The sequence below is a fragment of the Heptranchias perlo genome, chromosome 9 (assembly GCF_035084215.1).
Source record: "Heptranchias perlo isolate sHepPer1 chromosome 9, sHepPer1.hap1, whole genome shotgun sequence".
Lineage (NCBI taxonomy): Eukaryota > Metazoa > Chordata > Chondrichthyes > Hexanchiformes > Hexanchidae > Heptranchias > Heptranchias perlo.
Genome location: NC_090333.1, coordinates 66,443,691 through 66,465,678, shown reverse-complemented (window position 1 = coordinate 66,465,678; position 21,988 = coordinate 66,443,691). Strand labels below are relative to the sequence as shown.

General features: G+C 41.6%; 1 protein-coding gene across 1 annotated transcript; it reads right to left on the bottom strand.

The window, feature by feature from the left end:
- Window positions 1-202: 202 nt before the first annotated feature.
- On the bottom strand, window positions 203-11,815 carry LOC137325500 (regulator of G-protein signaling 4-like). Its single transcript, XM_067990668.1, has 5 exons — window positions 11,705-11,815; window positions 10,574-10,681; window positions 7,818-7,879; window positions 4,459-4,625; window positions 203-1,980 (listed from the first exon to the last, which is right to left on the bottom strand). Exons 1-5 carry the CDS (start codon window positions 11,746-11,748, stop codon window positions 1,744-1,746), a joined length of 618 nt encoding a protein of 205 aa, XP_067846769.1. The 5' UTR covers window positions 11,749-11,815; the 3' UTR covers window positions 203-1,743.
- Window positions 11,816-21,988: the final 10,173 nt, after the last annotated feature.

Here is a 21,988-nt window from a genome sequence, read left to right as displayed (position 1 = left end):
TCTGTTTGTCTCCAACTTTTCTCACTCTTTCCCCCTCTTTGGCCAGTGCCAGTATAACTGAACCCCAACAAGAGTCATCACTTTCAGGAAAGGAAGAGAGAAGTTTGGAACAATTAAAATTCAGATGTTAAAAAAGTAATTTTTTTCCACATGCCAGGGATTTGATTTGTCAGTTAAAATAATAACCATTTCAACTAGTCAGTTAATATGAAACATAATTTATTGAAATATTCAAAACAAAAAAGAAATTCCAACGCACTATAATTTAGGCAATAAATATATAAGAGCAATGTTGGCCCTTACAGCTACTCTACATCTGTGGCTGAACTTAGAATTCTGCCAATGTGTTAGATACCTTAAGTACATCACGCTGCAGCCTGTCCGAGTATCTCAAACATACTTAGGATTCAACAATACTGAATATAATACATATAAAAATAATTAAACTTTCATGTTAATCCTGAAATACAATAAGTTATTCTCATATAACCCCAAACAAAACAACTGACATCTGCATACACAAAAGTATTCTTGACAAACATACAGAACAAGCAAAATTGCTGCTTCCATATACCATTCCCCCTTATCATAGACTCTGTTTTGTGTCTTAATACATTTGTGACAAGTTCAGGAATCTAACACTGTGGTACAATACACATTTGAAAATAATAAACTGTTTTCAAGTAGGTTGCATGCAAAATAGTACAAGGGTGATTTCTGTACAAATTCTGTCATGTTGCATTTCTAAAAGAACTTTATCAGTGCTTTTCAGTTGAAAAAGAATCAATCAATAGTGGCCATATGTTGTCATACTGTAAGGTGTGCCATTCAATGTTTTAATGATGAATATATCTGGGGAAACAACTGTATGCCTACATTTCTTTAAATTCATTTTCAGGATATGGATGATGCTGGCAAGACTGGCATTTATTGCCCATCCCTAGGTTGCCCTTGAGAAGGTGACAGTGGGCCTTCTTCTTGAACCGCTGCAACCCATGTGGTGAAGGGATTCCCACCGTGCTGTTAGGCAGGGAGTTCCAGGATTTTGACCCAGTGACGATGAAGGAACGGCGATATAAGTCCAAGTCGGACTTGTATGTGGCTTGGAGGGGAACTTGGAGGAGATGGTGCTCCTGTGCATCTGCTGCCCTTGTCCTTCTAGGTGGTACTGCTTGGAATGCAAGATTGCTGTGCATGATACTGTTGATTCGCACCTGCACTACAGCAAGAGCAAAGCAGTGGCTCAGATTCCTGAAGCTACAACATGCATCTATAGTTTAATGACACTGCATGAAATACCACAGAAAAAGAACTAAGAGAAGAAATTGTTTAAAAAAAGCCTAATATTGAACCCTACTTAAAAGTAAAACTTTTGTAACAACTATGAGTGTTGAATTTATTTCATATTATTCAGAACACAAACTTGATCGTATCCCTTGATATCAATAAGAACAGTTCTCAACCTAATTCCAGTGCATATAATTGTGACGAGCACAGAAAACAAGTTTGCAACACAAAAAAACAATTACCACTATTTATAAATACTACTGCAAAAAATTATTTTGCTGAAATGGTACAAAAAATGCTGCCTTCATTCTCAGGAGGTTAAAGTGCTGCTTTTGGTCAAATTTATCTGCGATAACTATCGTTGACAAGAATTTGTACTTTTTTTAATATTATCTAACAAGTATTTTGGCGATATTATCACACAATCAACAACTTTGTGTTGACAGTCCAGGCAAACTAAGCGTGTGGGCGCTGTGGGTCAGAGGTCAAAGGCATTTGTGTTTTGCCCTTTTGTTGGCTTCTGGCCCGGGTTTGGTTTAGTAACTCCAAGTAGATCTTAGACTTGAGGAACCTGGGGTAAGAGTCCTTCTCCATCAAGGTATAGATCTTGCTCTGTGCCTCATCAAAGCAAGAGGAAGTTGGCTCAAGAATATTCTTTCTGGTCTTTTCTCTGATCTGGGATTCCAAGTTCACCTAAAAGTTCAAATAGGAAAAGTTTGTCAATACAACAGCACTAGTTCTACTTTGTTAAGCAGAAATGAGAAGTAGAGCAGGGTATTTTTACTAGCAAGTTCTGCTATTGTACTTTATTATAATTCAAACATTTTTTTCAATAAAGACATCATAGTGAAAATCATTTCACTAAGTATATTATTGTTAAACAATAGAGGACAATAAAACCTACCACAAACATTAATGAACATGGCCATTTATTCATTTTTAAATGAGCAAAATTCCAGAGGTGAGGTGAGAGTAACTGCCCTTGACATCAAGGCAGCATTTGACTGAGTGTGGCACCAAGGAGCCCTAGTAAAATTGAAGTCAATGGGAATCAGGGGGAAAACTCTCCAGTGGCTGGAGTCATACCAAGCACAAAGGAAGATGGTAGTGGTTGTTGGAGGCCAATCATCTCAGCCCCAGGACATTGCTGCAGGAGTTCCTCAGGGCAGTGTCCTAGGCCCAAACATCTTCAGCTGCTTCATCAATGACCTTCCCTCCATCATAAGGTCAGAAATGGGGATGTTTGCTGATGTTTGCACAGTGTTCAGTTCCGTTCGCAACCCCTCAGATAATGAAGCAGTCCGAGCCCGCATGCAGCAAGACCTGGACAACATCCAGGATTGGGCTGATAAGTGGCAAGTAACATTCGCGCCAGACAAGGGCCAGGCAATGACCATCTCCAACAAAAGAGAGTCTAACCACCTCCCCTTGACATTCAACGGCATTACCATCGCCGAATCCCCCACCATCAACATCCTGGGGATCACAACTGACCAGAAACTTAACTGGACCAGCCATATAAATACTGTGGCTACAAGAGCAGGTCAGAGGCTGGGTATTCTACAGCGAGTGACTCACATCCTGACTCTGCAAAGCCTTTCCACCATCTACAAGACACAACTCAGGAGTGTGATGGAATACTCTCCACTTGCCTGGATGAGTGCAGCTCCAACAACACTCAAGAAGCTCGACACCATCCAGGACAAAGCAGCCCGCTTGATTGGCACCCCATCCACCACCCTAAACATTCACTCCCTTCACCACCGGCACACCGTGGCTGCAGTGTGTACCATCCACAGGAAGCACTGCAGCAACTCGCCAAGGCTTCTTCGACAGCACCTCCCAAACCCGCAACCTTTACCACCTAGAAGAACAAGGGCAGCGGGCACATGGGAACAACACCACCTGCACGTTCCCCTCCAAGTCACACACCATCCCGACTTGGAAATATATCGCCGTTCCTTCATCATCACTGGGTCAAAATCTTGGAACTCCCTTCCTAACAGCACAGTGGGAGAACCTTCACCACACGGACTGCAGCGGTTCAAGAAGGCGGCTCACCACCACCTTCTCAAGGGCAATTAGGGATGGGCAATAAATGCTGGCCTCGCCAACGATGTCCACATCCCATGAACGAATAAAAAAAATATGCTATGAATAGCATTATTTTAATGGTAGTTCATAGGCTGACTTTTTTGGAAGGATAGGAATCTGGAGTGGCTTAGTGGGCTATCACAGTATCCTGTCACCTCTGGCACCTGCATTTGAAGCAAGTCTAGATTGATGGATAAAACGGCCCTCTTTGTGCAACCATGTCTGTCTGTCTCTTTCGTTCAACCTGTGACCAGGTGTAAGGTGCACAATTAATTCGGGCTACCTCAACCCAATCCCTACTGGACACAGGTGCACAACACAAAACTGCACACAAATTGGCACCAAACTGGCAGTCTTAATCAGACAGTCTATAAAAATGGCTGGTGTAGGAAATGCGAAAAATATGGTACCATAGCCTGGTAGTGAATGCTCTTCTGAAGTTGGGGTTAAGGCAGATTGTTGAGGCAGATTAGAAGTAGTTTTCTTTGGACGTAAATGTGCAATACCTAACCTGGGAGTACTTAATGAGTACCGTGTTAACACCCTCACCAGAAAAAATAAATTGAAAAATAATTAATCTCAGATTATATTAAAGTGTTCAAGAACCACACAGGGCATGAGCGCTCCTCCTGGCTTTACCAGAATACCTCGGGCTGCTGCCGGCCTGGGATTGTCACCCTCCCATTTGTTTCACTCCTCTAGGACCTACCTACGGGCTGGCTCGCCGTCCAAGCCGGACAATTTTAGGAAGGTCCAGACCGGCGAGCTGCATCGGGACGCCCGATTGGTGTCTGCAGCTCTCCAGTATTACGGAGCTGAGGCTCGAGGCCCAATTTGGAGCGAGCCTTGGGCCTCCGTCTTCAGGCGCGCGGTTTCAATGCCTCGCCAATAACCCAATTTCTAGGAACAGGAGTAGACCATTTAGCCCCAGGAGCCTGCTCAGCCATTCAATCAGATCATGGCTGATTTGCACCTCAACTCCGTTAACCCACCTTTGATCCATATCCCCTGATACCCTCACCCGACAAAAATTTCTCCCCGACTAAATTGCATTTTCCTCCATGATTGCAGACTTACTTCTCTGGGAGCCTCAACAGCGATGTATTCATCATAAATCTTCTTCGCACTGGCGGCCAGCTTTGCAGGTGACTTGTGTTTCCTGTATTCCTCGCAAGCCAACCAGAACTTGATGTTTTCCTCACTGTACTCGGACTGGAGAAATTCAGTGAATGTGACCAAGCCATCTGGGGAAAAGAAAATGAGAAGCCTCATGTTTTACCAGAAACTAACAGACAATTTACCAGCAGCTAACAAATAATTAGAGGGTAGAAATTATTGATGGCAGCGTTATCACACGAATGCCTAATGCGCTTACATCAAATTCTTCCTTCCTTTATTTTGACAGAGGTTCATTTATTTTAAGTAGGTTAACACCTTAGTTAAGGTAGCAGAGAGAGGGGAATTTGATACATTGATAACCCCAACAGTAATTTCTACCCTCAAGGGTCAGTATAAGAAACATAATAGGGAAGATCTTGACTATGCGATAGGACAGAATCCTACATTACAACAGTGACTACACTTCAAAAGTACTTAATTAGCTTTAAAGCACTTTGGGACGTCCTGAGGTCGTGAAAGGCGCTATATAAATGCAAGTCATTCATTTTAGTGTAAAATTGGTGATAGCGAATCGGCAGCCCATTTTACGTCGCTCCTGATTTGGGAGAGATGTAAAACAGGCTGCCGACTCTCTATCATCCGTTTTACACGATCACACAAAATCTACCCCAACTTGTCAGTTTTGCATTGGTTTGTTCCAAACAATCCATGATTGAGAATGCAGGATGCCAGATTTGCAATGACACTCCACCATACAATGCAACAATTAAAATGAGCAAGAACCTTTGTCTCGTGCCTTTGGTTGGAAATGATCACAAACCATAATAAATCTATACTTCTCATTCTTCTCACATATGCTACTATTTCCTCCTCACAAATAAATGCCATCACATTTATCTATTTACTGGCAGCCACAGCATGCAATCAATTCAAGCGTACAAGGATGATTTGAAACAGAAATAGAGAAAAACACAGTGAGACTAAATTGTAAAGCAACTTTCTAAATAGCAAGCCTCTGGAACGTGACCTTTTATTCACATTCGCTTGCAACTTCAGTTGCTTCGAATGATTGAGCTCAGTCTTGAATTGAGTGATGGAGAGGAAATACGAAAGCACATCAGGCCCTGTTGCTCATTTGCACTCAAGCATCCTCCTTCAAACAACTGTCCCAACAAATGGTGCGTTGTTAACAGATTTTGTCTGAGAAGGAATTGGCAGTAAGTGACCCTCACAGTGACCATGCATCTGAATAGATTGCTGGGAATCAACGCAGGCTGTCTGTGAATGACAGCAAACCCCAGGAGGCCAGTTACCCAGAGGCAAAGTAACATCCACCATATGGCCCTTGATGATGGGGACAGCTGACAACACAAACAAGCACCCTGCCTGCAGGTCTCCAGAGCTGACTGCTTACACGTACATCAGGCCTGGAGCATGGGAAGGTTTCTCAGTGGCACAGGGCTCCCTGGTGACTGGACTATGAAACTTGGACTGCCAGATAAAACACTTCATCCTGTCTCTTGCAGTCAGTGAGGGAGCCGTTGTTTTGTTTGAAGTAGCAGCTGTAACTTGTCATGAGCTGAACTAACATTGCACCAAGGGACAGTCCAGGACTTTAATCACGCTCTGGGAAAATAGATGTGACCCAGTTTTTTTTCTAGTAAAAAAGGTCATCAGCCTGTTTTTCCTTTAAAGGGACACTATCTTAAAAGATAAAGCATTTGACATTTTTTTTTGGTCTGGGGAGAGAGAAAAAGCCAGAAGAGGCCTCCCGTCAATGATGACATCACATGGGAGTGACAGAGTGATGTCATTTGCATCATTCAATGCAAACTAAACTAAAAAGAAAAGTTTGCAAAATATGTTTTCGGAGAACAGTGCCTCTTTAAAACCCATCGAGAGCTCAGTGGGTAGATGCACTGCGTAGCCCCAAGTTAAGACAGCACTGGAAGGTCCCAGGTTAAATCACTGATGTGTTACCAATCTCAGCTCAGACAGCAGTGGGTGCACTAAACTTGGCCCCAGGGTCTCCCTGTTAGAAAGTGGGGACAAAAAATATCACTATCCAGTGATCACTGACAAAATGCACGCCTCTGGATACCAGCTGATGACTAAATTGAGGCGGCGGTGATGGCTCCCAAGGCTAAATACCCACCAAGAGAGCCTGACTTTGCTTTCATGTGGCAAATAGCTACTTGGGCCAGGTATCAGAGCCAGTGGAAGCAAATTCCTTCATTATTATTCGCTACCTTCAGTTTAGGAAGGATATGGAGAGAATCGTTTTTTTAAAAAAAGGTGGCACCCCTTTAAATAAGTGTATTTCCTTATGTTTTCTCCCCTCTCTGGAGATATGTTGTTCATTTGGGGATAGAACCACTGCCAGATTTACTACTAATAAAAATAAACTTAAATTTATATTTCAGTAAATGAACTGGATACTCAGTCCTGAGTAATTGATTTTTTCCCCCTCATGGCTGTTTTTAAACTTCATCCTCAGTGGTGATATAAACTGACCCTATTTATTATAATGTGGAGATGCCGGTGATGGAGTGGGGTTGACAATTGTAAACAATTTTACAACACCAAGTTATAGTCCAGCAATTTTATTTTAAATTCACAAGCTTTCGGAGACTTCCTCCTTCCTCAGGTAAATGTTTTACAGACAGGTTTTCTTAAGTGTTAACCTGCTACAGAAGTGTGAAGAAGCACACTTTTAATCCATTAGTAACAGGGTAACTTAGGTGCTTTCATTCAGTAGGTCGTTGGGTGAGTTTATAAGTTTTATGGCGAGAGGACAATTAATTTAAAACTCTAATTCTGAGAACCAATTATTGTTTGTGAGAAAACTGATTTTTTTTATTAACAGTAATTACAAATGATTTGAATATTTTTGTAAAGGATGAATATAACTTTAAAATGGAGATGCTCAAGAATGGTAACTAATTTTTACTATTAATTTTTAGTTACATGTCAATTTAATATTTTGGATAATTAAGACAGAGAAGCTTTACAGAATAATTAGTTTGCTTCTAAACTGTGACAAAGTTATGGCTCCTTACAAAGACTGATGATTTCTCAAGAGCTTTTTTGTACTGTAATATTAACCTTGTGAGATTAATGAATGGAACATTAGTCGCAGTTTATTAGGAGTGTGCTGATTGTAGTTCAGAACTTAGTGCGCTTAATGTCGATTTATCAAAAAAGATATTCCAGGTGTTTACACTTTCCAGAGCCTTGCTTTGTTCTGAAAGCAAATCCTGTAACACTGTACATTGATGAATGAATGAAGCAAGTGTGATTTGTTAAGAATTACTTACTTTTATGAGATATTAGTTGTTGCAAAGATTCACTCCATTTCTTAACTTCATCATAGCTGAGTCTATTCAAAGCAAGAGTAAGAAAATATGTCGATTAGAGGCAAAAAACCTTTCACACTATGGACTCTCCCAAAGGATTGTTCAACTGATCAATGTTAGTGATGAGACAGTGCAAAATAAATGTAAACCCTATGGCTTAAATATTATTTACTGGGTGATGTAAATGAATGGATGCTTTATATTTATGGGAATTAACGTTCATTCATCTATTCCATAAATCTGCATCAGAGAGAATTCTGCAACTGTACCAATCCTGTTTTTGAAAGATTTTCTTTGATGAACCCTTGTTAGAATGTTGCACCCTTAAACAATAAACTGGATTCAGATACACAGAACTAGATGCATTTTTCAGCATATGGAAAGTGGTAATGACATAAACTATTGAGCTGATGCTCTAGCAAGAATTGGTCAGCTTGTAACAATTTTCTGGGCACAAATCATTGTTCAATAAAGCTGGCTTAGTTAATGAGCAATCAGATCCCAATAGTTTCAAAGTGTCCCTTGATCTCACTGAGGCAAGGGACTAGCCCAGTGCTTTATCACTGGCTAACTGCCATTGTTGATACCTGCAAAGAACAGCACAGCAGCGGGAACAATCAATGGTGGGAAATATGCTGCTCTCTGTCACTATTTCCGTCCCCCTCCCACTCCCTCCAGCGAGAATTGGCAAGAGAAAGAGGTTGGAGAAAATGCATAGCATTAAATCAATCAGGGTTCCCACTCTTGATTGCTATCCAGTGACCCCTGCTGGAATGTGTGGATATTGAGCAAGGGCAGATATTAGGCTTGATTGTGAGGTGCCTGCCTTCCATCCCGGTTGAAAAGGCTGCAAGACACTCGTTTTCTGACCTCACACTATGAATGGCCAGTTGGACGAGGTACTGGAGAGCTGAAGAGGCCCTTGAAACCATGTCCCAGCCACAGTGAATGCCTTCTGGAGAGGAGGGGAGAAAACTGGTTGGGGAGGGGGGAAAAAAGGATCTTTTTGCTCCTCAGGACTTTGCAGTAGAACTTCCCAGTTTTATTAATGTGCTCAGTTCAGCTCCACATTCCCGGAATCTTGGGGGAAAATGAAAACTCCCCAATCCTTCACTGTACTCTGAAGACTGCTCTCAGACTATTCTCATCCTGCTCACCCCGTCTGCTTCAATTCTTAATACAGTCAAAACTCAACAAGAGTTCATTGTCAAGACAGGGTGGAGGAATGATCCAAAGCAATACTGATTTAATTTACTCTAGCCCTGGGCCAAGGTGAGAGAAGATATAAAATAAGATTCTTCACATGTGTTACATAATTGATGATACTGGCCAAAACAGTGCGATAGGTTTTGACTGTACTGAACAGGCATCTCTACGAGCAGGTAGCCAGTAAAGGCATGGTTGATTGACTATTATTTTGACGTGCTTTGAAAGTAATAGTGATATTGGAGAGAGTCCTCTCTAAGTTACCCTGTTACTAATGGATTAAAAGTGTGCTTCTTCACACTTCTGTAGCAGGTTAACACTTAAGAAAACCTGTCTGTAAAACATTTACCTGAGGAAGGAGGAAGTCTCCGAAAGCTTGTGAATTTAAAATAAAATTGCTGGACTATAACTTGGTGGTGTAAAATTATTTACAATTGTCAACCCCAGTCCATCACCGGCATCTACACATCATGTAATACAAGGGGCATTCTGTCATCCAGTGAGTTTGGTAACTGATGGCATCTTCACATATTGTGGGGTGGGAAAACTAAATCTTGAACTCCCCCCTCCCCAACCAGTTGTTTATTTTGTTCAGATTTCTCCTATCAGTTTTCAAGTATACACAAAGGGCCACGAATAAAATCAATCTTAACCACAGGGATTTAACTTAGCCTTTTAATAGTGGCCTTCCCAACCAGCTTGACTTTGTGAGTCATGTGGTTTTCCACCAAATTTGTACTGCTGCGTTGGTCACCCTTCAGAGGCTTCTCTTCTTCACAGGAAGATTACTCATGGTTTCTCATGAGCAGGAAACAAACTGGTGAAAGCAGCAGATTTGAATGGGGTGCTACCTTCACCACATACCAGAAGCCATTTTCACAGGGATGCTGCCACATACCAGTAAGTGGTGTGTGTCCGATAAACAAGATTTGCTAAACCCCTTCCTGATAAACAAAAAAAAAAGCAAAATACTGCAGATGCTGGAAATCTGAAACAAAAAACAGAAAATGCTGGAGGCACTCAGCAGGTGTAGAGAGAACAGATGAGTTAACATGTGCGGACCCTTCCGATAAAGGGGTAGAAATTTGTCTTGGCCCGATGGTCAGTGGAACCGAATTTGAAGTGGAGCGTAAAACGGGCGGCCCGTTATATTCCCCTTTTGCGCTACCGCCCAATTTCTACCCTAAAGACTGTAAGACTATAGGAAGCACTACAGGGTCGGGTGGGGGTGGGGACAGACATGGTTGGAAAAGAACTGGCTGAGGGAGATCAAAGAGTGGCGCCTCAAGGGAAACAACATGAGAGTCAAATGGTTTGCTCATCATCATCAGTCTCGAAGTCAGCAGGGATTTACAATGAATTTTAAAAAATTTGCTAGCAAGAAATAAAACACAGGAATACAGACTCTTTTTTTTCTTATTATTGCATCTGTGCTTATCATGGCAAGGAACACCAACAGTGCAAAACTGGACATTTTATATTGTCTAAAATGGTTTCAGGGAGGCAATTACCTCTGAGCTGCACCTGTTTTGTTCTTCTTGATGGGCGCTGAGCTGTGATCACACAGTGTTTCCGGTTTTGGCAGCAAGAAGCCAAGACGATGTTTCATATCCTTTGCACTGTGAGGAATCGACATAAATGTGATAATGCCTAATTTACAAAGATTACCAATAGTTCTGATACCTCACAAACATGGAAGTGCTACATAAAGTTTGTGCAAAAATACACTGGCTAATTGTGAGCATCTTACACAAGTAAATATATCAGTGACAAAACAATTCAATAAAACACAGAATATATAATATTTTATTTAAACAGTAGTACTTCACTATAATGGTCTGTAATATAAGACGCATTGTTTACAGCTCCCTTTTTAAAAAAAATACATTGCAGCACTCTATAATAAGGTCTTGTCAGACTCTTACAGGGACTGTTGCAGGGAGGAGTTACTGCATCAGGTGGAAATAGCTTGCAGTATTGGGAACAAAAATGGTTCCAGGGAAATACACCGATCTTTCTTTTGTCATGCACTGGGGCCTGTTTTGTTGCAAATGCCAAGTCAGTGTTAATACATGAAGACAGTAACATGGTCAGTGCATGAATGATTTTCCTCAGTTATATTCAAGCCCTGCCAGGAACTGACATCGCATTCAGGAAACTAAACATGTCACAGCGGAAAAGGGTCTATCGAAGGGTCTATCAAAAAATACACAGCACATTGCTAACTAAAATAAAGAGAGTTCAGAGGGATTTCAGCACCAACGTATATCATTATACATTTTGTGAGGACCAAAACCCTTTCAAACTGAATTCCCTTCCTTTTTTTAAATTGATATTTTCTTTTACACAGAACTGAAAGAAGCTGTGAGCCAGGTGTCCGTGCAGGTCTCAACTTCATTCAGTTCTCTGTGCCTTTCTCTCATAAATGAAAACCAGTCAAATCACCCAATAATTCACACTACACTGCCACAAACATTCCCATTTCTGTTTACTGAAATCTGCTTGCCTGGTCATTTAAAGTCCATAAAATACATGCATGTTATAATCTTTCAAGCTGTATTCGGTTAAACAAATGTTAGCTGAACATCGCTGGAAATACAAGCAGAAAAATAAATCTGAACTCCATATAATTAAAAACATACCTTCTTAAGCAAGTCGCAGGCAGCGCAGCTAGTCCTTTACACATGTTGATATTAATCAGTCTCTGTTGACTAGTGTCAGTTCTGTGACAATGCTTCAGTTTGGCTTTAAACGTTCACGTTTCTGATCCAGCTCTCGGCTGAGACAGGGCTTTTATATGGTGTGTTCAATGGACAGGGGCCAAGCAGCTGGCCAATGACAGCCCCTGCAGTAAACTGGCAGTGATGACGACTAATAGCCAAAGTCAACAGTCAGATGAGTATGATGCACTAAGCTGCCACAATTGGTTTTTTTTACCAGAAATTACAACTCTGCACTATGTCCCAACACCTTTGAGAAACATTTATCCTTGGATTTTCCCCAAAGAGAATTACACATATCCTGGATCTGGAGTTCAAACTACAAGGAACTAAAAAATAAATTACTGTTACATATAACTTGCTCTTAATCATCTCATTATAGGTTTATTTTTTAACATTAACTCACTTATGATACTAAAATGTAATGTCAACAAATATATAACAGTTGAATAAATACCTCCGGGGTGCTTGAAGCTCCTCAATCTCTTAGTACGGTTTTAAAACTGAACTACCAAAACCCACCAAGCAATTCCTTTCACAGACCCTTTCCTAAAAATAAATCTTTCCTTAAACTGATCATTTAGTTCCTCGGTTTCCTGGGTACCAGGTAATCCATTACTAGTCAAAAGGGAAATCTTTTGTTCAAAGTATTTTTAACTCCTATAGGGCCAGGCTAATCTTATGCTGTGATCTCCCCAGACAGTTTGTAGCGCACAACAGTACCTTTTAACATTTTATGAACTGAAATAAGATGAAACATTTTATGGATTGTGTTCTGACAACTTTGAAGAAACCCACCTTTACCACAACTATAATATAGTACAGGAGGTACAGAGTTTTTATTATGTATTAAAAAATCTCTTAATATATTCTAGTATCTCTTTAATAAAAATACTGCACTCCTATATCTTCTGCTTAATCACTGGCCCTGATTATATTGCAGATTACATAGCATAAATCAGAATATCTCCCAGCTCTGTGTGTGTGTTTGTGTGTGGGCGTATGTGTATGTATACATACAATGAGCTGGAGGATACTCTGTTTTATGCTATGTTAATCAGGGCCAGTAAGTAAGTAGAATTGTGCTTCTATTACACAGAATATTATGGGAGCGTGAATGTTTTTTTTCAGGTTCAAACCATGTGATTATGTCCACATTTTTGTCGAAATTGTAAATCTGTGGCTTTCATTATTATTATGTTTGGTCAGCTATGTAATGAATTTTATGTCTTACCTCTTTTTAAAGATCTGGGTTCCCCAGAAAGATGGTCCCAGCTTGCAGAGAGGTAGGAGGCACATGAATCTACAAGGAAAGGTCATGATTCGGTCATGTTGGAAGGATGATCCAGGGGTGTGGAAGCAGTTGGCTGGTTGGCCTGATGTGGGAGGAGCAGAGGGTTGTTGGGGTGAGGAAGTGGGCATGTTAAAGAATGGGGGTCAAGAATAGTAGGAGTGGTTTGTAGGGCTAGGGAACATTGGGAGTGGTGTGTCAGTGATCTGGGACTAATGGGAAGTGGAAGGTTAGATTTGGGAACAGAGTGCTGAGCTCTGGTAGGGGGTTGTTGGGGTGTGACAGTACTGAACAAGGGAGAACTACCTTAAAATTAGAGCTAGGCCAATCAGGGATGATGTCAGGAAGCTCTTCTTCACACCACAGGGGAGTGGAAATCTGGAACTCTCTCCACCAAAAAGTTGTTGAGGCTGGGGGTCAATTGAAAATTTCAAAATTGAGATTGATAGATTTTTGTTAGGCAAGGGTATTAAAGGTTATGGAACCAAGGTGGGTAGATGGAGTTAAGATACAGATCAGCCATGATATAATAGTATGGCAGATTGGGTTCAAGGGGCTGAATGGCCTACTCCTATTCTTATGTTCCAGAACATTGGGACAGCTACCCTGCTCTTCTTTGAATAGTGCCATTGGATCTTTTATGTCTCCAATAGGACAGATGGGACCTCGGTTTCAGGTCTTATCCAAAAGATAGCACAGCATTCCCTCAGTACTGCACTGAAGTGTCAGCCTAGATTATGTGCTCAAATGTCAGGGATGGAGCTTGAACCCACAATCTTCTGACTCAAAGGCAAGAGTGCTACCCACTGAGCCAAGGCTGACACCTGCGCAAATAGTTAGTAAAGGTCAAATAATATCAAACTTCCCCAGTGCTATGAGTCAGAACGTAGAATTTAAGCTTTGGAACTGGCAGATCAGGAAAGAAAGAAGTGGAATCGTAAAGGAGCCGCACACAGTAGATAGCTATATGTTAGCTGTGGAAGTGAGCAGATTAACTGCAAGACCGTATTTGAAGTCTACTACATATACCAGGCAAATTTACTGAGCAAAGTTGAGAACTCTACAAGAGTTAAAATATGTAGGGGGTGGTGGTGTGTGTCAGCTTCACCTCTGACTACTGAGCGGTCCGAATCGCTCCCACTCCCTGGGTTCTAGACCTTGGACTTATTTGGGGGTTGTGACAAAGTGCAGCAGACAACTGATTTTGGTGCAAGAAACTTTGATCTTTATTCAAGAGAGAAAATACAACACAGCAATCTTAACACTCTAATAAAATGGGGAACACTTCAGTACACGCGAGGGGAATTACAGTAGAAAGATACCTCACCCCTCCCAAATCCCACTGTACTAGTTAGGTTGGACTCTAAAGGACCAGGGATAATGCTCACCAAACGAAACCTTGACAGTAATTCACCCAGAGGTAAGTCAGAAATAGATTGTCGAGTGGAAACTTTGCGGATCTTCGGTTTTCTCCCGAGTTGGTTTTCTTTGGTCGCAGTGGCCCAATATTACCCGGTTGGTTGGTGGTAATATTCGGTTGGTTGTTTCGTAAGACCCTTGTTGCTGCGAGGTGTCTGATGATCACTGGGACTGTTGCTCTGGTTTCTTCTTGTGTGTCGGCCTGCTTCTAGAGCTGCTGACCTTCCCTGTCGAACTGCTTTCCTTGTTGTCTGCTGGAAACTGCTCTTCTTTCCAGACACAGGCCGAACCAAGACAAGCAGCCCAGCAAAGCCAGCAAGCCAGAGAGAGAGAGAGAGCTTTCGCCTTGTCGCTGTCTCTCTTACAATGCTCCATTTAAAACAGTTCTTACAAAGTTCTTTGATGGCCTTTTGATGGTCCCAATCATATTGCAAATTGCTTCTCCCAATGTGTCATTGTTTTAATTCTGATTTAGAGCTTGTCACATAAGGCTTCCTTTTGTATCCAACGTCCTAGGTGTTGATGGTTTTGCTTTAATCAAAGGCATGGCCCCACCATGTCTGGAAAAAGTTGCCTCTTTCAATGGGAGTGATTGTCGACCCCCTGCGGTCGGTTTTGCATTAAAACAGAGACGTGTATGAAGCTCCACGGTGTGTGTGTTGTTGATTTTGTCTGTTGACCTCTCACCAATCCTTCCATCTTAGGATTTTAGTCAGGGTCCAAAGTTTTTCCATACTCAGGGAAAAGGTGAATTTCTTTAGGGTTTTCTCTGAGTTTATTGGGGATCTGTGAATTTTGAGAATCTTACAAATACGGGTGCTGCCTTTCCATCTTTAGTCACGCTTCCTAAGACCACAGTGTCATCTCTGTGTAGCCTCCTCGGATTGAATGTTTTACTCTCTATCACCGATCTGATGCATGAAAAGTAAGTGTGGTGCCTCATTAGCACATGCCAAAAAACGTGAATTCAGCAGCGCTGATCAACTGAATAATTCCCATGAAACCTATACTGCACTGGCAGTTCCTAGGAGCCTTAAAATGTAATGGTAACAAACCCCTGTTTCTCCTTACAATATATTCATAGTGGCTATGTGTGTCTACATAATATATATATAAATGGGTAATACATATATACATATAGAGACATGCTATGTACACATACGACAAATTGGGTTTATGTCTCACTATTGAATTCAGTGCTATATAAAAATTATTTCAGAACAATCCAACCCACTGCTTTGAGTGATCTTTCCCCATTGACTAGTTTCAATGCACTTGAATACAGAGTGATAAATTATGTAAATGTTATTATTTATAAAAACAAAGAGAACAAGCACCTAACCTAAGGCGAACCAAGAAGCTGGATATAAAGGTCAAGAAATACATTAAATACAAAAGGTTTTGTGAATAGATTGACCACTATGGCCATTAAATTATGCCAAAGGATACCAGCAGAAGAAAGCTCATCATATTGGGCTGGTAATTGCTCCGAGCAGTGAACCAGCAGCGCTCGCCGCTCGTTAGATTTAAAGTCGCCCGCTAAGTTACCGCGATCTTTTTGGTGGCAACTTCCTTGAACTGCGAGTTCAAATAACATCAGCGTTCTTTCCCGGGCTCTGAGAGCGGGGAGAGGATCACTAAGGCCCCTCAACCAATCAGCTTGAAGCAAGCCATGCTGTGAGAACCAGGAAGTGCAGTTCATAGACAAACTGCGCAGACTAATGATCAGGAAGTGCCAGACAAGGTTAGTAAATCTACAATAAAGTGAGATAGAGAAAGCGAAATAAAGAGAGGGTAAGAGTAAAGGACTCAGATAAAAAAGACAGAAAGAAAAAATAAAAAAAATATATACTTTTAAAAAAAATGTCCATAAACTATTAAGATCAGGAGTAGTGAGACTCCACATTTTAAAAAATGTTTATAATTTATAATTAAATCATTTTTGGTGCCAGAGAAGTTGTTTGGCAGTCACTAATACACTGTTAAAACTTAGTTTACACCTAACAAACTCAGCATTCTTGTTTTGTGGCGAGATTAGTTTGTTTCCAGTTGGGAAGTGCAGCAAGTTGGCGCTGGTCCATTGATTGCAGCCACGAGATCCCTTTAACGCGAAGCTGACAGATGACCAGTGAACCAGGAAGATCAAGTTCTGGATTTCTGCATTTGACTGCGCATGTGTGGTCGTGGGAACTTGCTCTTTGATTTCATCATTAATAACGGTGAGTGCTGTTAGGCTCACCGTTATTTTAAAAGCAATTTCCAGCCCATTGTTACCACAAGGGTTTTATAATTACGACTACCAGTTTAAATAATTTAGCTATGTACTTGAGTATTCTAATCTGATGTTTAATGCTGGAAGAGGAAGATGTCCAAAATGGAGAGTAGAACCTACGAACATGCAAAATTGACAGGCAGGAAAAGACCAGCTGGTCCATCAAGCCAGACCCACACCATGATGGCCGGAGCATCATGATTAAACACTTTCTTCCTCCTCCTCCTCCTCCCCTCCCTACCCCAGCCAAGTAATCTCCTGGGAGAGGCAAAAAAAAAGAAAAATCCCAGGGAAAAAGTACTCTGGAAAATTCCTCTCCAACCCCCTCAGGCAATCAAAACCAGTTCAGGAGAAAGACAGATTTACCATTCACTTACATTGCAATTAGGGCAAAATCTAAGGAAGCATTACTTCAAAGGGAATTAGATTAGAATAGGAAAAATAGGAGAATAGAAACAGCAAGTTGACTAGTGAACACTGATTAAGTTGTGCAATGAAAATTCAGATGGTAGCCAAGATGAGGTGGAATCTTTCAAGGTTACGAATAGCCACAGAAACAGTAGGACAGATGAGAAGAAAAATCAACACAAGGATTTGTGTAAGGGATTGGAAATGGTTAAAGTTCTTGGAGGATGTTAAGGTACAGGGATAGCTGATACTGAGGGCAAGGAAGATATGAAGAACGGCAGCTGGTAATAACAAGATGGTTAAGCTGTAAGTGAAAAGGAATCAAGTGTGGTCGGTGCCTATACCGAGAGAGGGCAGTTTACTTGGGGATCAGGTTAATCATGTGCAGTGTGTTTACTGGAGGATAAAGTGAATGACATTACAGAGACGATTTGTTGTATGTTAAATGAGGCTGAAAATAGAGTGAGACATTGCTAGATATCAATGATGAGTAGGACAAGATTATAATTCTGAAAATTGGAACCGCAAAAGTCAGGATATTTGGGCTACTGCCAGTGCTACCTTTGGATGTGAAAAGCTGAGGGAGATAATTGAGTTCAGCACATGGCTAAAGTATGGTTTATTGAGGGTTTTTTTTAAGGGAAGGCACAAATGGATGGGCCAGAACTATTTACCTGAATTGGGAAATATTGAAACCAGAAGTAGATTGGGAATGCAGAGGAAAAACATCAAGACGACAAAGATAATAATCAAACTGAATCACTAGGTAAACAGTCATGAAGAAGAGCTGAGGTTTTATGAAATCAGAAAGGAAAAAATGAATAAATATCTAAATTAAGAAAACTTCAAATGCTGGAAATGCGAAATAAAAATGGAAATGACTCTAAATAGACATGAAGTCCAGCATTCGTAAAGAGTAAAAGCTAAACACTTCAGGTGGAAACCTTTCATTGTATTGTTCTACAACCAAACACATTAAGGTTAAATAAGTATCTAGTACAGATTTCTTCAGACTTTTCTCTGTGGTTTTTATTTGATCAGCTGGGCAACTGACTCATGTGGAAACCCACTGTTTTATTTAAAAGTCTCCGAACCAACTTACTAACAATCCACACAGGTAGATTTTCTATCTGTCCAATACGGGGAGTTCACTCTGTCCCTGTAAGGACGCATTCCACTTACCTATGTCCAGGAAGCTTAGGCACAGATTGGCAGAGCCAAGGCTCAGGCACTTCCAAGTGTGCGCAAGAGTACTGCTGGAATTTAATCAGCTAAAACTATACAGCCGACCAGCACATAACACCGGTAAGCTTGTACGTGCAGGACCTCCCGACCAATTAGGGTTATCTGGAGCTGATTGAGAAGAATACCAGCTCCCAGTCCCTATTAATGAGTCAGGCTGGCTGGTCAATCATCACCATTGTGCTTGGTGCAAAAGGTGGCAGCCTTGGTGCAGTGGTAGAACTCTTGCCTCTGAGTCAGAAGGTCATGGGTTCAAGCCTCACTCCAGAGCCATGAATACATAATCTAGGCTGACTCTCCTGTGCTGTACTATCAAAGGTGCTGTCTTTCTGATGAGATGTTAAACCAAGGCCCCATGTGTTCTCTCAGATGTAAAAGATTCCATGACACATCTTTAAGAAGAGCAGAGACTTTTCTTAATGCCCTGCCACCATTTATCTGTCAACCAACACCACTAAAACAAATTTTCTGGTCATTTATATCACTGGTGTGGGACCTTGTGCATTCCCTACATTACAAGGGTGACTACACTTCAAAAGAACTTCATTATGAAGCACTTTGGGACATCCTGGGGCCATGAAAGACAATATATATTTGCAATAGCCACCAGCTAATGTCTTCCAGCAGCTACTGTCCCAGATCTCAGCATGGGCTCATCAGCTATATCACAAACATCCACTTTCAGCATGGTAGAAGGGCCTAAGACGGACAGCTCATGACATGCCAGCCACCGTGATGCTCTAGACACCCAACGCCACAAGCCAGGCTTACTTCTCGCCACCTCTTAGACTATGTCCTCATGGTCAGGGGGTTTGACAAGAAACATGCCGCATATGAAATTAACACTTCAGCATGCTCAACAACAGGTCAGTGCGGGATGGGGTCCCTGCGAATAGAAATGCAGGAAAGGTTGCTTGTTAGTATACAGTAACAGCAGGAACATACTCGTGTGTCAACAAATACAGGAAAATACAGACACTTGATGACCTTTTAGACCCTTGGGAACCCCAGGAGGGATCTTCCCAGTAAATTTAACACTGATGTAAAGAGTAGTACTGGTATTTTAATGTTATGTAAGGAAAGGAGAAAGTATCAGACAGAACGTAAGGAAATATTACTGAATGGGTGATTGGTTTTCAGAATAGTTTACCAAGTGATCTAGAGGGGCAAGTAAAATTGGACAAGTATCTTGAAGGAAACACATTGGGCCAGATTTTCCTGTGAGTGGCGAATGAATGGTGCCCACCATTCATTACACTTGAACTTGCCCATAGACTTTCTATGAGCTTTTGCACGGCAATTTCCTCTAAACTAGAGAGCCATAAAGCACGGCACCCTCTACAGGGCATCTGGGACCTGTGCGAACAGGGCAAGCTACTATGTATCCCCTTAACCAATCAGATTGAAGCATCATTAATAAAAGCGCAGAGACTGAACCAGGAAGTGTAAGTTAAAATAGTGAATTCAATCTCAAATCAGGTACAGAAAGTGAAATAAAGAGAGGAAAAGAAATACTGAATTAAAAGGCAGAGATAAAAGAGACTGAAAGAAAAAGTAAAAAAAAAATTTAAGATTTTTTTTAAATGTCCAAGAATAATTAAAATCTGAAGGATTGAGACTCCACACTTGTAAAAGTTAATTTTCAGTGCCAGAGATTGTTTGGCAGTAATTAAGACTTACCACCGTTAAAATGGTACTTAGACTTGAATTGACTTGACTTAACTTTTGTTGGCGAGTTTAATCCGTACCTGCGACGTCAGTACAGGAGCTTCACACCGTTCAGTATATTTGAACGGTGAGCCAGCCGGCAAAATGCCTTCTTCGCGCAACTTTTGGAGGAGTATCACATCTTGTACAGCAACTTCTGAATTTCCACGTTTAACTGCGTATGTGTGATCGCCGGATGTTGCTGTCCGATTTGCACATGAATAACGGTGATTGCTGTTAGCCTCACTGTTTTTTTACAGCAAAATCCGGCCCAACATCAGGTACAACTGCTAGGACAGCAGGATGGCAGGCTAAATGGGCCTTGGGATTGTCTCTGTTTCGAATAGATATAAATTAGCCTAAGGAGAGACAGGAACTTTCAACAGAAACATAAGAAATCTGTAATGAGAAAAGGCCATTTAATCCATCAAGCCCATTCTTTCCATATGTAAGAAATCTTACAACACCAGGTCACCTGACGAAGGAGATAATCTCCGAAAGCTTGTGATTTTCAAATAAAACTGTTGGACTATAACCTGGTGTTGTAAGATTCCTTACATTTGTCCACCCCAGTCCATCATCGGCATCTCCACATCATTCTTTCCATAGACCAGGTACAATTTAGACTATCATGGGTTCTATCTATTTAATCTTTGGAGGAAAAGTTCTGTATGAACACAATCTGATTCCCCGTTCCCTCAATGATATTTCAGAATACCCCACATCATTACTATTCAACCCCAGTCAGCTGATATCCATTTCTTTCCCTTTACCCATTCGGCCCTTCGAGCCTGCTCCGCCATTCAATATGCTCATGGCTGATCCTCTATCTCAATACCATATTCCCACTCTCTCCCCATACCCCTTAATGCCTTTTGTGTCTAGAAATCTATCTAGCTCCTTCTTAAATATATTCAGTGACTTGGCCTCCACAGCCTTCTGTGGTAGAGAATTCCACATTTCACCACCCTCTGAGTGAAGAAATTTCTCTTCATCTCAGTCCTAAATGTCCTACCCCGTATCCTGAGACTGTGACCCCTCGTTCTGGACCCCCCAGCCAGGGGAAACATCCTCCCTGCATCCAGTCTGTCTAGCCCTGTCAGAATTTTATAGGTTTCAATGAGATCCCCTCTCATTCTTCTAAACTCGAGTGAATACAGGCCGAGTCGACCCAATCTCTCCTCATACGACAGTCCTGCCATCCCAGGAATCAGTCTGGTGAACCTTCGCTGCACTCCCTCTATGGCAAGTAGGTTCCTTTAGGAAGGGAATTCCAGAGTGTGGGGCCTAGACAGCTGAAGTCACGGTCACCACTATGTGGGGCAAAGGTGAGAGGGCTGCACAAGAGACCAGAGTCAGAGGAGCAGAGAGTTCGGGAGGGGGGGTTATATGCCCGAGGAGGTTACAGAGCCATTGAGGGGCAAGCCTTGAAGAGATTTAAACAACGATGAGAATTTTAAATTGAAGGTGTTGGGGGACTAGCTTAGTGAGGACAGAGGTGATGGTTGAGCAGGTGTTGGTGCAGGATAAGATATGGGCAGCTGAGTTTTGGATAAGCTGAAGTTTATGATGGCTGGAGGATGGGAGACTGGTCAGGAGAGCACAGGAATAGTTGAGTTTGAGAGTGACAAAGGCATAGATGAGGGTTCAGCAAATGATGGGCTGAGGTCAGGGCAGAGACAGGCAATGAGGTGGAAGTAGGTGGTCATTGTGATGGAAAGGTTATGGGGTCAGAAGCTCAGCTCAGTGTCTAATAGGATGCCAAGTTTGTGAACAGTCTCGTCCAGTCTGAGACAGTGGCTGGGGAGGGGTTGGAATCAGCAGCAAGGAACAAAGTTTTTGACAGGGGACAAAGACAATGTGGGTG

Excerpts from the sequence above, each read along its gene's own strand:
- LOC137325500 (XM_067990668.1), bottom strand. The coding sequence starts at position 11,748 with ATGTGTAAAGGACTAGCTGCGCTGCCTGCGACTTGCTTAAGAAG. Across the intron at positions 10,682-11,704 it reads CCTGCGACTTGCTTAAGAAG|TGCAAAGGATATGAAACATC; the intron begins GTATGTTTTTAA and ends GATTCCTCACAG. Across the intron at positions 7,880-10,573 it reads AAAACAGGTGCAGCTCAGAG|ACTCAGCTATGATGAAGTTA; the intron begins GTAATTGCCTCC and ends TGCTTTGAATAG.